The sequence below is a fragment of the Rhagoletis pomonella genome, unplaced genomic scaffold (assembly GCF_013731165.1).
Source record: "Rhagoletis pomonella isolate Grant_MI unplaced genomic scaffold, Rhpom_1.0 Rhpom_scaffold_00003, whole genome shotgun sequence".
In the NCBI taxonomy this organism is placed as follows: Eukaryota; Metazoa; Arthropoda; class Insecta; order Diptera; family Tephritidae; genus Rhagoletis; species Rhagoletis pomonella.
In genome coordinates this window covers 68,782,664-68,799,278 of record NW_023458557.1, presented here as the reverse complement: position 1 = coordinate 68,799,278, position 16,615 = coordinate 68,782,664, and the positions used below count along the sequence as shown (strand labels likewise).

General features: G+C 34.2%; 1 protein-coding gene across 1 annotated transcript in view; it reads left to right on the top strand.

Moving 5' to 3' along the window:
* Window positions 1-16,615, top strand: part of LOC118736351 (lachesin) — a 74,313-nt gene that overhangs the window by 30,220 nt on the left and 27,478 nt on the right. Inside the window, exons 6-7 of the mRNA XM_036466444.1 lie at window positions 14,738-14,857; window positions 15,061-15,248. Coding sequence (XP_036322337.1) covers window positions 14,738-14,857; window positions 15,061-15,248 — 308 coding nt within the window. The remainder of the gene's footprint in view (window positions 1-14,737; window positions 14,858-15,060; window positions 15,249-16,615) is intronic.

Sequence of the window (16,615 nt, the reverse complement as noted above, 5' to 3'; positions counted from 1 at the left end):
TCGGATGACAAGCAGGCATCTCTTTTGTTGTTTTTTTATTATACGCGTAATTGCTATTGGTACCAATGTCATGGTCAGGGATGAGACATCGACTCCAAAGCTATCAACTGGCGGCTCGGGGTTGTCTTCTTCACTACTTTCAGTTCAGATATGGTTGATCTCGTTCTATTTACAAGAAGGTAAATAATGCCTTCGATAACTGCACTGAAGCTGAACCACGACCGGTTAGGTTTTGATTCAAAAACCAAATATCTAGGCGTTAGCTGAACTGGAACTGTGTTTCCCTACTTTATCCCTCTATACCTGTACAATGGCAATAGGTAAGAAATGGGGTCTTAATCCCCGGATTTTATCGACGTATATTTACAGTAGTCATTAGACCAATTCCCCCATTTCTGGTCTGATAGTGTGGCGGGATGTATTAGAAAAAGAGGTCAACCTCAGGCATTAGCGGAGAGCCTAGAACCACGTCAAAAGATTTTTAAGATTTCCTGTTGCTGGATTTGGCTGGACAACAGATGACAGCCCTCGCTGCTCTTCGCTTAAGAGATACATCCCACTGGTAACTTTGCTTCATGTCGAATATCACTTCCGGAAAACAATTGTAGTACAAGAATCTCATGCATAGAGAGTGGAAAGAAGATATTAACACTCTACCAGATAGACAGAATTGATATAAATAATGAGGTTTTAGCTATAATGGAGGCTATAGAGTAACTTGGATTCGAAACCCTATGGAGATACGTCTTTATTTTTAGTGCTAGCCAGGCTGCAACCAATGCTCCGAGATCTTTCACGCTTTACTCAAAGGTTGCGTTGGACTGCCGTCTATCTCTACAGAAGATGGACAAGCAAAACAAACTTCACCTCACTTGGGTTCCTGATCATAGGGATATAGAGGGAAACTGCATGGCAGACAAAGGCAAGGCACGACTAAGTAGATTTTTTTTGATAAAGAACACATTGGTACGCGGTTAAAAATTTCGGTTTTGATTTTAAACTTTTTGGACTACATACATATATGACCAAACTAAATTTAGTTTCAAATACAAACCTTCCAAGTTTAAAAAAAGAGAGCACATATATTGGGTTTAGAATTTAAACAGTTCGGTTAAAAATTTAAACCCAAATATTTTCTATTTCGTCATAATTAAGAATAATAAAAAAATCTTAAATTTCATGCTCCGTTCGATGGGGACTGAACCCGGACAGCCTTGGTAGCAACCAATTGTGTCAAGCATCTTTGCACACTCAGCTACAGCCATGCATGTAAATGTGCTTTCATATGTTAAGTTTGTATTTTTAAACCACGAACTTTTTGGTTTAAAATTTAAACCAGTATATGTTAAAAATTGCTTAAAACTATTGACTGGTTTAAAAAGTAGACTATAAAAGATTAAAAAAGGCAGTAGTCCCAGCGCGGTTTAAAAATTAAACCCAAATTTTTAACCGTGTACGTCATATGCTACTTGCCAACTGCTACTTAAAGAATTGTATACCATCAAGCTGGAGAAAGATGAATCCAAAGTACGACAGCACTATGGTCTAGAAAATTGTTATTTTTGGCGTAAATTATTAGAAACGAGATATGCCACTTAAGTTTTGTGTGTAGACTTATTACGCCACATAAAAACAAGCAGTAAAATGAAAAGAAAAATTTGAGGCGTGGCACGCCCACTCCACTCATACAAATAAAAAAAGTGTGATATAATTCAGCTGTCAGTAAAGCAAGAAAAGCAAAATTTGGTATAAGGGGTCAAGGCATAAAGGGGAATACTACCTATTTAAAATTTTTGAAAAGGGGCGTGTCCCACTCACTGACCGAGGAAAATTCGCATATCTTACCATCCAGTTGACCGATCTTAACTAAGCTTAGTACATATAGTGTCTTGTTAACAAAAAGGTAAAAGCGGTACCACGCCTAATTTCCTAAACTCCATAAAAATGTTACTTCTTTTCAATGGATTGTTGTGAGTACCGATTTTAAGTAAATTAGCGTGCCCAAATTTCAAGATATTGAAGATTTAATCATTTGTGCAATTTACCGTTATATGAAAAGTGGGCGCAGTTTCAGTCCAATTTCAATAAAATTCAACGTATTGCTTTTATGTGGCATGCACAATAGTCCTAACGAGTTTGGTACAAATTGATCGAAGGCTTACCGAGATAGACATATGTGGTCATAAGCCACGCCCATTTTCCAAAATTTAATTTTAGTCGCATTTCTAAAGAATTATTGCAAACTTCAATTTTGAATAAATCAGCTTCAGGATTTACCGATTTATCGAAGATTTCGAATTTCTCCAAATTACCATTACAGGGGATGTAGACGTGGTTATTGTCCGATTTTTTAAATTTTCCGCCGTTTGGTATATTCTACCAAACCCAACAACTGTGCCAAGTTTGGGAGAAATTGGTAAAGCTATTACCAAGATATACACATGTAATCATAAGTCGGCGTGGCTACGCCCATTTTCCAAAAATTTATAATATTCTTATTTTTCGCCTAAAAATCATTGTAAACGTCAATTTTGAATGAATAAGCTTCAGTTGTTTTACGATCGCCCTCTAGCCAAACTCCCTGTACTTCTGTGTTGTAATTCAAATTATGCTGAAAATTACAAATATTCTTAAATGGGGCAAAACGGGGCAAAGCCCGCACAAATGAATTTAAAGAGCAGACTCTCAACTTTCACCTAACATAAAAATGTTGAACAGTACGGGACAATGCACACAACTTTTACTCCACAAAACACAGGCAAATACCGAATTTTTTCGTTAAAGAAGTTATTACACAATAAACCACATTTTTGTTAATTCAGTTCAAAAATAGGAGGTTTCTTCTTCTTACTGTTTTCCATTGTAAATTTATTCACTTTTTTTGTTTACTAACTATTATCACACAGTTCATTTCATACAATATTTTACTCAGCTATTCACAAGTTTGTTGTTGCTTCAGAGGCATCATTTTTGACAGCTCATTTATAGAACAGCGTTGCCATATACAGTTTCTTTTTTGCATATTTTGGACCACTAAAATGTCTCCATTAATACTGCGTACCTCATTTTTTAAAATCAAGTAGTTAAAATTTGTGTGTTGGTGTTGGTTGATTTTTCCGACAGGGTGCAAACCAAACTTGACAAGGGATGACGGAAATTCGTTCCAAAATAAATCATAGTTAAAATTTGTTTTTAATTTATGCCAAAAAAATGAATTCCAGACCATAGCGGACTTGTCGAATTTCCAGAAAAACGTGGGCTAAATCGGATCGGAAACAGTCACGAAACGTATACTCATCAAGAAGGGTCGATATACATACATATAAGGAAAATATGCCGCAACCTTGCAAACCAAAGTTCCCGAAATCTTAAGGAAATCGTTAGGAGTATCTCATTTCTGTAACGATTTTTTTACGAATTTTCAAAGAAAAGAACTTTCTGTACGAAAAATAAAGAAAATTCTGGAAAAATTCTGAAAGATATTCTTCACATAGCAGCATTATTTTTGCTTCACAGATTTTCTTCCGAAATTTCGTAAAAGAATGGAAGTGTGCGTAATTTATTTCATTTTTGAAAATTGGGCAAAATATCGAATTAAATCTGAAGGAATTCTTTAAAATTTCTTTACAATGCAGAATACTCTGAAAAAATGGTTTGCAGGGAAGGCTCGGCGTGCCTTTCCGCAGGTGTTGCAGAAGCTGTAAGAACTACGAAAAGGAGGAAACGGGTTTCATCTCCTGTGTAAATTTCTCGCACTGTGTAAAAGCAGGCTGCGGCACCTGGGATCAACGTTTCTAGCTGACCTTAGTGAGGTTTCAAACACCGACGCTAGAGGACTGATGAGATTCATCAGTGGCACGAAATGGTTCAACAAGATAGAACAAAATGTGCTCTTCCAGGCGGCAGCCAATTCTAGCTACCTATACATTTTATGTATTTAAATATCTATTTTTGAAAGTTTGTTCTTATTCAGGCGTTAAGATTCCATTTCATTTAAAATTGGACCTACTGAAATGAGCGGGGCTTTCCCCCCTTTGACATTGAGTAAACTGTAGCTGTAGAATAATAAGCCATAAAAACATACCGCACCCTTAATCAAAATCAGTCACAACTCAAACTTTTTCAAAATATATTTTTTTCAGTTCACAGACGCTGTATGTATCTAAAGACCGCTGGAAGTTCTTCTTCATTACCATCTTCTTGAACTAGAAAGGTACTTTTAAGATTGTTTTCGGTTTTGATTGGGTCGCTTGTGCAGCATCAACAGTTGTTTGCCTCTACTGAACATTGGGAATTTTTTCGAGCTGTAACTTTTTTGGATTTAGGGTGCGACATGTACACGTGTTTGTACCTACTTATATGCATATTTTATTTTATAGTAGAGAAGGAAAACACTCTTATTTTTAAAGGTTCTCTCTTTTATAAAGCAATGGCCTTTCAGGCTAGTATATTACAAGACGAATTGATAAGGGTTGAGCCAAGAGCTTCGGTGAGCAAATGCAATTTTTGGCGAAAAATGACAGTTACGCGGTTTTGCAGAACGCCGATACGCGGTTTTGTACTTTAAACGACGATATGAGCTGTTACAAATGAAAGTGGTGTAAGTTCACTTTTGGAAAAAAAATAAGTTAATTAGTGTTTTAGTTAGGTATAGGCACCATCTTTTTATGGAGCAAAATCGTGGCGCTGACAAAATTCAAAATTATTTAAGGAAATTATTACTTTTATTGAGTAAATGTACTTCCTCAAATTAACGACGCCCTATTTTTAGCATGAACCGGAAATGAGGAAAAACTTCTCAATTTGAGTAAATTTTTCGTAGTATTAAGGAAAAACAGTAACTCTAATATAAGGAAACTGTTTTCTTGTTTCAAGGAAATGCTTTTTTCTGAGTGTGTGTTGAAAAATGCGGAAATAGCAGTACGACGTTCCTTAGCGAACAAGTTTATAGAAAATTTTTTAAGAGGGACTTTAATTTAAGCTTTCACGACCCCCATAAAGATTTACTAACTATGAAAATTAAAGCTACCTCTTATCCTAATGAAAAGAGCACGTTTATGGAAGAGCATAACATTCACTTAAGTAAGGCCGATAGATGTTATCTACCATCGACCACAAAATCTACTATCGGGCCATTCGTTTCTTATTAACGACGGAGATTATATTATTATACTACAATACAAAATTGTCGGAAGGAAAATAGCTTTATATGACGTGGGTTCGATCCCTGCTGAAAGTCTAGAAAAAGAAGTCTGATGAGGAGACGTGGTGTTCTCCGAAATAGCTGCTATAACTTCTACCGCTAACCCTTTGTTGATTTTCCATTTTTCCTAATAAAATCATCGTTGTACAAAGCTCAACAAGAATATTAAAATTAAATGTTAATAAGCCACAATAACATTGACAAGTGGGAAGATTTTTTATCTACAGAAGCTCTAGAAAAACCTATATCAAATAGAAAGAAAAATATGGACGGAGAAACTGTAAATTGGTTGCAAATATGCTGGATGAGAATCAAAAGAGACGAGCCACCCAAATTTTTTTATAAAACTACTACGGAATCAAGCACTCTATTTACAGCAATTTTTCTATTTGTGGAAAAGGGAAGACCGAAATATCTTCGTAAGATTACTATGTTGCCACTATATAGAACGCCTAGACCTGTTACAAAGGAGAAATACGCAGACATGATTAGTTTACTTCCTTTCATACCGCCTATCCACCATGAAGTCTTCACTAGTCTAACTGTAAATTAGACATGCCAATAAAGCCTTTCTTGCAATTTTTTACTTTGAAATTAAATGATCAGAAATATAAATTTTACGTTCATTTGAAATAATAATCACAATCTTTTCTTACTTATTATTTGTTTAAGTTATTACTTGAATACTTGTTTTAGTTATTATTTTCTTAAGTATAAAAATAAATAAATACAATTTGACTTTTTAACAAATAAAACTATCATAAAGGGTGTTGAGACTTAACTTTTTTTTGAAAGTGGTGCAAGTCCATTCGGGAGTAAAAACTATTTTAGTTTCGTTAGCAACTTTAATATTAATTATTGCTTAGTAAAATTTGGTGTAATAGGACTTATAAAAACATCACCCGAGTATTAACCTTTACCAGCATCTTTAAAATTAATCAAATCCAAACTTTTATATATGTCGGTATATGCAAAGGACTTACACCACATCCATTTGTTTGTGGGTATGTAAGTTTAATGTGGCGAGCTGAGCTTAGCAAACAAGAAGGGCGCCTACTTGATGCTAATTTATGTGTGGATGCACATTTGTATGTATATGCATACGTAAATTTATGTATGTAGTCTGCGTATTCATGCTAAGTCTGAATTAACACGCTGGCCACACACATCATTGTTGCTTCTGCTTTTGTCTTTTCACTGTTGGCTAACAATGTTGTTTGCACTTTTGTCGGTCGGAAGCATCAGTTGCATTCTATTCCATTGTGACATTTGAATGAACTTACATATGTATGTATGTATGTATGTTGAGTGGTGAGTGGTTCGTAACCAACAATTCGTATTTATGCATCCACTAAAACTTAATGTACATACATACATATGTATTTACAAACATAGAAATCTTCCTTCACACTTTAATGTGCATTGAGTTCTTACACATTATGTGCATTTGTACATACATATTTGTTTACATATATACATGAGCCTTCTCACGTTGGTCATTTATTTTGTTTCTAGAAGGAAACACTCGCATTTCGCAATTATGATCTGTCAAACCGGGAAACCATTCTATAAATATGCTTACATACATGCATGCGTGAGTTTACAAATACATATATACAGTGAGTGTCAGTGCAAATCGTAAAGTAATTTTTTTCCATTTTTTGAAAATATTTTTCTTTATTTTTAATTAATTTATTTTTTTAATTAATTTTATTAATTTTTAATTAAAATATAGTTTACACTTCAACGAAATCCACTTCAACAAATATAACTCAACGTTTTTGGCTTTGTAACCACTAAAAAAAAATTTTACTTTTCATAAAAATTGCATACTATTTATTCAGCATGAAAGCATGAATAACAAGTAAGAGAGTCTAAGTTCGGGCGGAGCCGAACATAAAATACCCGGCGCAAGTATCAAATATATGTTTTCCACCTTTCCGAAAGCTACCGCTACATGATAAGCCGGGGTGTATAAATTTTAAGTAAATTAGCGTCCTTAAATTTCGAAATATTGAAATTTCAAGCATTTCTGAAATTTACCGTTATATGAAAAGCGGCCGTAATTTTAGTCCGATTTCAATAATTTTCAACGTTTTGCTTTTATGTGGCAAGCACAACAAAAATACCGAGTTTGGTACAAATTGATAGAACGGTTACCGATATACATATATGTGGTCATAAGTGGGCGGTGCCACGCCCATTTTCCAAAATTTAACCATAAACGTATTTCTTGGTAAATAATTGTTGCGCGCATCAATTTTGAATAAATTAGCTTTAATATTTACTGATTTATCGAAGATTTTGTATTTCTCTAAATTACCGTTATATGGGATGTGGGCGTGGTTATTCTCCGCTTTTTAAAATTTTCGGTCATTTAGTATGCTGTATCAAGGCCAACAACTGTGCCAAGTTTGGAAGAAATTGGTGCAGCGGTTACCAAGGTATGCACATTAAACCATAAGTGGGCGTGGCTACGCCCATTTGCCAAAATTTTGTAATATTCTTATTTTTCGTCTAAAACTCATTGTAAATATCAATTTTGAGTGAATTATCTCCAGTAGTTACTAAAATATCGCAGTTTTCGCATTTCTGAAATTTACCGTTATATGGGAGGTAGGCGTGGTTATTGTCCGATTTCGCCCATTTTCAATACCATCCGTCCTACGCCCAGAAGAAGTCCACGTACCAAGTTTCGTTAAGATATCTCAATTTTTACCGGAGTTATCGTGTGCACAGACGGACGGACGGACGGACGGACGGACGGACAGACAGTCACCGCTTAATCGATTTCTCTTTTCATTCTCATCATTTATGTATGCATTTGTCTATATCTATCTCGATTCGTTTTGCCTGTTACAAACAACCGTTATGTGAACAAAGTTATAATACCCTTGTGCACAAGTGCGCTCGGGTATAAAAACAATTTTTATTTGTAAGAATATATGTAAGGCAGTGGCTAGACTTTTTTTTCAACATTACTAGATAAATGTGGATGCTGATTGATAACTCATACGCCATGGCATACGAACATTTAGGCAGACAGTTTAACAGGTCAATAATCACGAGCATGCCTTTCGTCGTTGATTTTTGAAAAATGAGTTTCGAAGTAAAATAATAATAATATTTTGACGCTTACTTTTTTGCTATGTGTTTGGTCGAGCTTCTCCTCCGATTTGTGGAGTGCGTCTGGTTCTTGTTACACATATTGAGGAACCTACATACAATGTTACACCGCTTCAGTACGGCAAATGAATTTTATAGAATGCATCGGTTGCTAAAATATTGAATTTTATGAAGATTAAAATTGTATTCAATGTGGCAGAAATTTGAGTTTTTTGAACTTAGGTGGTTAAGCAGGTATTCTAGGGTAAAAGGATCTGAAAATACAGTTACTCAAACAAGTGACCGCGTGTTGATTTTTTTTTTTAATATTGGTAATGTTTTCGAACTAAAGTTTTTTGTTATTTTTATATAAAAATATTATCTATGAGCTTTAACTAAAACCATTCAAATCAAACTTTATACAAAATTTAGGAAAACTCAAGAAATTTCATCAAAGTTTAAACTTTTTAATCTGAATCTTCAGAATATTTTTGGGTATGGAGTTTAGTAGCCCATACAATCTTAGTCGAATGTTTTGCAAGTTTCACAGCTTAAACATATCGTTGCTTTTGCGAATTTTCATTTTTTTTTGATACTACGTTTGCTATTTTTTTATATATTAAGTGCTATTTAAAAAAACTGACATTGATATTTGAAATTTTGTTACGAAGGATCTCCCGCATTTTATGTCATAAGAACTCATGCTTGTATGAAAAAGTGCAAAAATCCGTCACCAAAAAAAAATCTCAAAAATCAACGGGATGCTTTAGCCTTGCAACTTGCACTTCATTGGACTAAAATTGTATGGGCTATAAAACTGCATACCCAAAATTTTTTTAAAGATTCTTATTTAAAAGTTGAAATGTTGAATTTTCTTAAATTTTGTTTAAAGTTTGAAACTTCGAATTGTATGGTTTTGGTTAAAGCTTGGCAATATTTTTATAGAAAAATAACAGAAAAATTTAACTCGAAAAATATTGTGAATATTTAAAAAAAATCAACACGTGGTCACTTTTTAAAATCTTTCAGAATTGTCTTTCCAACCATGTATCACGCTTTGGGATGCATTTTTTGGTTGCTGATTTCTTAAAATGATGCAACGTTGTAAAGGTTTATCTGCCGTAGCAATTAAAAAAAAAAATAGATTAAAAAGTTTGAAATTTTGACTCCAGTCTGTTGAACTTTTTCTAAGTTTTTAATAAAGTTTTAAACTTGGTTAATACTTTTTTTTGGGTTATACCATAAACAATATTAAAAAAAAAAAACGAAAACATTTAGCTTGCAAAGCCTTGTGAATATTTATAAGAAAATTACCATGGTAATTGTTTCAGTCATTTTTTATGAAAATTTTGTTGATTCCATACTCATATACATACGTATGTATGTAAACAAAAGTTTCATGCTTTATATAAACTTAAGAAAAATTATAAAAATGTTCATCAAAATTAAAAAAAAAATTATCGATATGCTGTTCAAGAGCCCATGCAATTTTAATGTATGTAATGAAGTGAATTTTTGAAACAGCTTATTTTTTTTTGTATTAACTTTTTGTTACCAGTTTCTTACAGGTTATTCCATAAAGCAAGAGGAATGTATAAAATCTCGCGTTTCTTTGATTTCTTTTTATTTTTTTGGTAAGGTCTAACGCGTTTCAAGTTTACATGCAAAATGTGAAAATATCTGCCAGAAAAAATTTTCAGCCGCATGAGACTTGCACTAAAATTGTATGGGCTTGTAAAATGCATACCCAAGAATTCTCGAAAAATTCGGATGAAAATGTATGCAATTTTTATGAAAAATATTTAACAATTGTATACAGTTTGAAACTTTGATTTCGTTATTAGATTTTGGTTGTAGCATGAACAATTTTTTTATTAAATATTAAGAGAATAATTTTTTCTCGAAAAACATTGTTTATATTGAAGGAAAACCACTTTGTGAACGATTGTGAAAAAAATTTTCATTGATCGGGGTTGAAGACACCTTCCAAAATTTTTCCTCTTTCAGAAAACTTTTCAAGAACGGCATATTTCAGAATTTAGTTGAAGAACGCCCTGACACAGTTATTAGTTTCTGAAAACTATTTCATTAATCTAAGAACTGTTCTCCTATAAGCAATTGAATTTAAAATATTTGTTTCCTTTATTTTTACCCACACACCTAAATGAATAAATAATCTCTACGCAAAATGCAAACATATATAAATCATAGCTCCTAATACCGTTTTTAAGTCTACAATACGTACATAAATTAATCGGGTTGAATTAAAAATGTTCGACAAAGCTGCCATAGTAAAAGTGATTTTTTTTTTTTAACAAACCGATTCCTAGCAGCGCTTTGAAGGGCAGACGCATATACACACAAATGAAGGATATTGTAAGAGACTAGCAGCACAACTAAGCGCTTTAATCCGCCTTATTTATAGCATTGAATTATCCTCTATAAAAAGTAGAAAGCAAAACAGCAATTCGAAGGCAGAGGATAAGTCAGATGTGCCGTCGCTGAAGAGATGGATGCCACAAAAGCGCTCCTAATAAAAATGGGTAAACAAGAGCACACTCAGTGACAGGAGGAAATGGAAAGCTATTTAGATTCGAAATAATAAGGAAAAAGTATTCGTTCGTGTTGAGTTCATAAAATAGGGAGAAACACACTTATGTATGTGCATATAAGTACATAGTGCACATATCTACGCGTACATATCAGAGAACAGCATGCGGTGGTGTTTTTGTTACTTAAAGTATATCCACAAATGAACGATAATTTTCATTTGGAAATCGGACTACGATGGATTCAGCGAATTGCCCAGAATGACTTCGGAAAACAGGGATTCTAAATGATCATGAACGAATCCCGCAACCACCGCATTTGTTCGATTGCCAAAAACTGTACGCCATATTTGAACGGTAAGCGAAGGCATGTTTGCACGCACGACACATTTTGGGGGTGGAGATGATTCATACACCGCTTTTCGTTTTTAGTAATACGCGTTTCGAGTCAATGCAGTATTCAGCCATAGAAAAAAGCACCGCACACAGATCTCTGGTTTAGTTGACATTTGAGCAGCAATGAGTGGATGAGAAAATTTCATGACAACGATATACAAACAAACGTATACATGATTGTGGTCACTAGAGTATATTTTGTAACAATATGCTAAAATGGCCGTCATCATCTGACATCAATGCTGGAGACATTTAATAACAGTGACATACAAAGTCAATTTTGGTACAAAAATAAGCAGGTCTCAGTATCAACCTTCACGAGTGCGAATAAGCAAACAAAGGAAAAATCAACTGTCATTTGTTGTGCATTCTAAGTATTAACCCTTTTTAAAATATATCCTTAAAGTTTTTATATTTATCGACTTAAATCCGTTTTATATGAAACTGGTATAGTATCACCCGCTTAAACGATTTTGTATTAGGTTTCCTTTTCCAAGTTGGATATGGAAGCAAGACGAATGGGTCTGGTGGCGAACGAGCACAAAACAAAGTATCTCGTATCATTAAACAAATAGGCATGTCATTGTTGATATCAATAACTTCGAAAAAGTGCAGGACTTCCTTTTTTATGAACCAACATTAACACCAACAATTCAATGTAGAATCTCTCAGTAACACTCCAGACCGAGCAGGCACTTGAGACGTAAAACCTTTTCTCATCGTACAAAAACAACACTCTATATGGCATGAAGTGAGTTCAGGTGGCCTTTATAACAAAGTTGATAAATTACTGAACAGCTTTACTCTGGAATGTAATACGTTATGGTTGAGCATAATGGATATGGATATGAGTCATTATTTTGAAATAACAGATGATGCTTTGCTTTGCATTCATGCATATAAGAACAGAGCCTGAAACTTCGAAAAGATCAAGGGAGCTCCTTATGCTGTACAGAGAGTAAATTTCCTTGAATATGGATCTGCTGACCGTTCATATTACTCAGCGTGCTTTTAAATGACTTCTGCAGGAGCCGTAGAAACAAGGAGGTAATTTTGTGAATACCAGGTTCATGTATGCTGGAACCTTCAGACCTGACTGATATAGCGGTCACAAAACTACAGCGATTGCTCAATTTAGTCAATTATCATAGCACAACAAAAAACAATTATTATTTATTTATATAGAACTAAAGAATACATTGTTTTGTATAATAAGGTTATATAAAAGGTTATACATACGTAGATGAATTTACTATTGCAATACAAAATATAATTTATACATTAGACCAATTAAAACGAAAAATCTTGCAATGTGACCGGAAACTAACTCAAATTTTGGTATTTGGTATAGTAATAATTAGAGGTCGCATTTGTATGCAAAAAAAATATGCCTAAAAATATGTTCCATCATAACTACAATAAACAAAATACAGTCAGCGTAAAAATATGAATACCCTGACGATATTATTTATTTATCATTTAGAATCAATTTTTTTATTTCGTACATAACTCGGGGAAATGTAAGAAATACCAAAAAAAAAGTTCAGAACAATATTAAAATTTTCAACTCTACCCAGGACTGCATATAATGCACGAACAAAATCAATTTTTATATATATAAGAAAATGTGCAACACCCATACAAAAAAATTCTCAAAAATTAATGGTAATTTTTAGCGACTTTAAACTTGCAATTTATTATACTAAAATTTATAGTGAATAAAAGATATAAAATTTTGATGAAAATTTTTTGGTATTTCCGAGTCCTGTAAGAAACTAAAAAATTGATAATGTGTTTTTGCTCTTGAAAGAAATATGTATATTTTTACAAGTAATTTTTAAGCAAAAAAAGACCGACTTCAATAATGATCGGATTTAAACCAAATTAGTATGCGACCACCTATGAAGTAACACCTTTCCCTTAAAATTATAAAAATCGGTTAACGGGGCCAAAGTTATGCGGTAACATACATAACAAAAAAATAATAATATAACATTCCGACGAATTGATAAGCTTTCCTTTTTGTGAAGTCGGTTAATAAAGAAGTAATTAAAATTTTTTATGGAAAATATAAACAAATAAAATCGCCAAAACACCAGGGTATTCATATATGTATTTGACGCTGACTGTGTATAAATTGATAAATACTTTGCTCATAGTTATTATGGTACATATTTTTAGAATTATTTTTTAACATAAGATTCTGAGCTCTAGTAAAATGATTAGACCAAGATAAAAACATATTAAGAACCCTTCTCTCAATTCGTCGGCCATGATTTTTTGTTTTTAAGTTTGCCAGCATTTTAAAACCATATAAAACTGAAAATGAAAAAATTAATTTCTTCAATATTGTTGTTGTTTGAGATTGTAAATGAAAATTTGTGTGTGACACCTTGAATGTAAACTGTCTTTCGAAGGACATTTTTTTATTTCCGAAAGGCGAAGTGCAGGGAAAATTTCTGAAATCGCTTTTTGACTGTTTACGTACGAATTTGAGCCGGTAAAATAAACCAATTTATAATAGCAAGATAACGAAAAATAAATGGATTTAGAAAAACATAGTCACCGTATAGACTTCACAGCTCAATTATCTAGTATATGTTGAGAGTTTTATCTGGAAATATATCGACAAAGATATCAAAAACTATGTTGCAGCAATAAAGCAAAATCTGCAATGCGACCTGAGAGATGCCGCATCAATCCCAAAGGAACAACAGGTAAAAAAATTGTTTCTTCTCTTTTGAAGTTAATATAATTTGCTAGGATCAATGAAAACGCCCGAAATTGTAAGAACCTTTTTTCGTAATTACAAGATTCGACCCAAAGTGGGCAAGCGAAATAAAGTCCTTTAAAAGGGATAATTTAGGAATTTAAAAAATCTGAGCTAGCATGACACCTTAATGGCATGTAATCAATGTGTTCTTATAGTTTCGAATGTGATTCCTGATTGATTGATCCTTGAAAATTATACTACAACCGTTTTTTTATGTGTTATTTCTTTCGTAAAAATAAACCATGTTTGCGGCACCTCTTAGAATCATCGTAGAGAGGGGAGATTTCGGTCGCATGGCAGGTTTTGTTTTATTGCAGCAAAATTGTTGTTGATTTGTTTGCCGATATATTTCCAGATAAAACTCTCAGCACATACTACATATGTAGCTATGTATTATTGGCGCTTGATTAGCTTTGTTATCAGTCTGATATTCGTTTTGAAAATTAAATATTCTCAGCTTAGTTTTCTAAGGGCCGTTTTCTGAAAATTTAAAGCTCACTTTACATTTAGAGGTTGAATTAAAAATAAAGCTATGCCTAATAATAAAATACTTTACTTTAGACACAATCACAAACTTTAACGCAACCTTTAAATCTAAAGTGAGCTTTAAAGTTACAGGTTACTTGAGAAAACAGGCCTAAATCGCTCTTTAAATGTTGCTTCTACTAACAGCTTCTTTGTTTTTATTATTTTTTTTTGCTTTCTTCACAGTTCCACCGACAATTAAGGCTGTCAATCAATTGCTAGGCGCACCCGTTGAACGTGAAGTCACACTCGAATGCATTGTGGAAGTTTATCCGAAGCCGCTCAATGGCTGGTATCGCAATGAAGGTAATGTATCTGCACTTAAATACTATTCGCTTGTTTGTAACATAGAAAAGCAGCGGTAACAGTAAATAGTACTAAAGTTGACGTCGTAATTGACGTAATTGCCTGTCATTTCTCTTGTAATTCGATGTCTTCCTTTTTCTTCCCTATTTTTGTGACCCATACCATCACCTCCAACATGAATTAATGTGGATGTCTCCGGATAGGTAACTTAAAGCTGCACAGTAGCAACAAGTACAACATATCGGAGGCCATGATTAACTTGTACACGTGGCATCTCAACCTGACAATACGTCATCTGACAAAGGCCGATTTTGGCGCCTATACTTGTTCCAGCGTCAATGCGTTGGGAAAAAGCGAAGCACGAATACGACTGCAAGGTATGTATGTAAGAGTATGTTTCTGCTTACATACATATGTATGTATACAGAAGGAGGCGATGGCAGCCGGTTGCTATTTAGCATGGCGGCATGGGAGGAATTGTAAGTTCAGATGGATGAGGTCGTAGGTTGTAATACATGGCAATCGCTTTGGCGGCACTTTTTTCATAGGCATGTGTGCTGCTGTGCATGTATATGTATGTACATGCTAGATAGCGGCGAGTATCTATTACGTTTTCTTTTCCCATTATATTAGCGCGATAAATCAATAGGGATTTTGTGAATTGTGAACGTCGGTGCGGCTAAGCGAACCAACAGGGAGGTAGATGAGCCGATTTCCAGCGAACCGACAGACAACCAGTCAGTTTGTATAGTTTGTGTTATTGTTGTTGTTGTTCTTCACATATATTCCACTCTGAGCGGCTGATACGATAACTGTATGCCGTATATCGATCCCATCCATTCAACGCTTTCGCCATTGTTCTAAAGTAACAGGGGAAGCAGCAGTAGCTGCGGCACAAGAGGATCGAGATACACCTATCGGTGGGGTTGTGTGAACGTGTGTGTGACAAGCGGCAATTGCAGAAGCATACATTTCTACACACGTGCTCGATAGTAACTATGTACTGCATCCACATTGGAGTAAGCCCAATTTCGTGAAATAATTCTTCTTCTTCACAAAGCACTTGCCAATAGATCGACATCCATATCCGCTGTCAGCCGGCAACCAGCAGCCTCATCTTCCGCGCTGAAACAATGAAATCGTTTCACATTTCTCTATTCAAATAGTATATTAGTTTAATGTGTCTAATGCCGAAGGGATTTTCATTTCACTCGTCGATTTGTCGATTTGCCTGAATATGACAAACAAACGAACAAGCAAACTAAATCACAAAGTCAATCCTACACTTTCAGATGCACTTACCGAACATGTACTTACTTTTTGAAAACCTCTGCATTGGAAGCCACGAACATATGCACGTACATAGCTTTGTATGTTCAAACACATTTGAACAATGGTTAGAAGACCCTTTCTCTTAACCAAAAATCGGTTTCACTGATGTCCTTGTCCCTTTAGATGTAATAAAATTTCATTTAAACGAATGAATGTGCGTCGATTCGATTTTATTGCCATTTTCCCTATTCACAATGCGGGTGACGGCGCTCTAAATTGAATTCAAAGCCAAGTTTGAATGCGGCAAGCTACTTTATCTTTTAGTGTTTAGTAAGCAGACTGCTCCTATTGTCCTGTCTTCTTTGCAGAGTTCATAGCATATCTATGAGTATATTGAAAAGTGCAATATTCGTTTGGAGCTGTGATTTATATTGGGTAATGCAATGTGCAATTGCTAGTCATATAAAAGATTTTGACTGCCGTTGT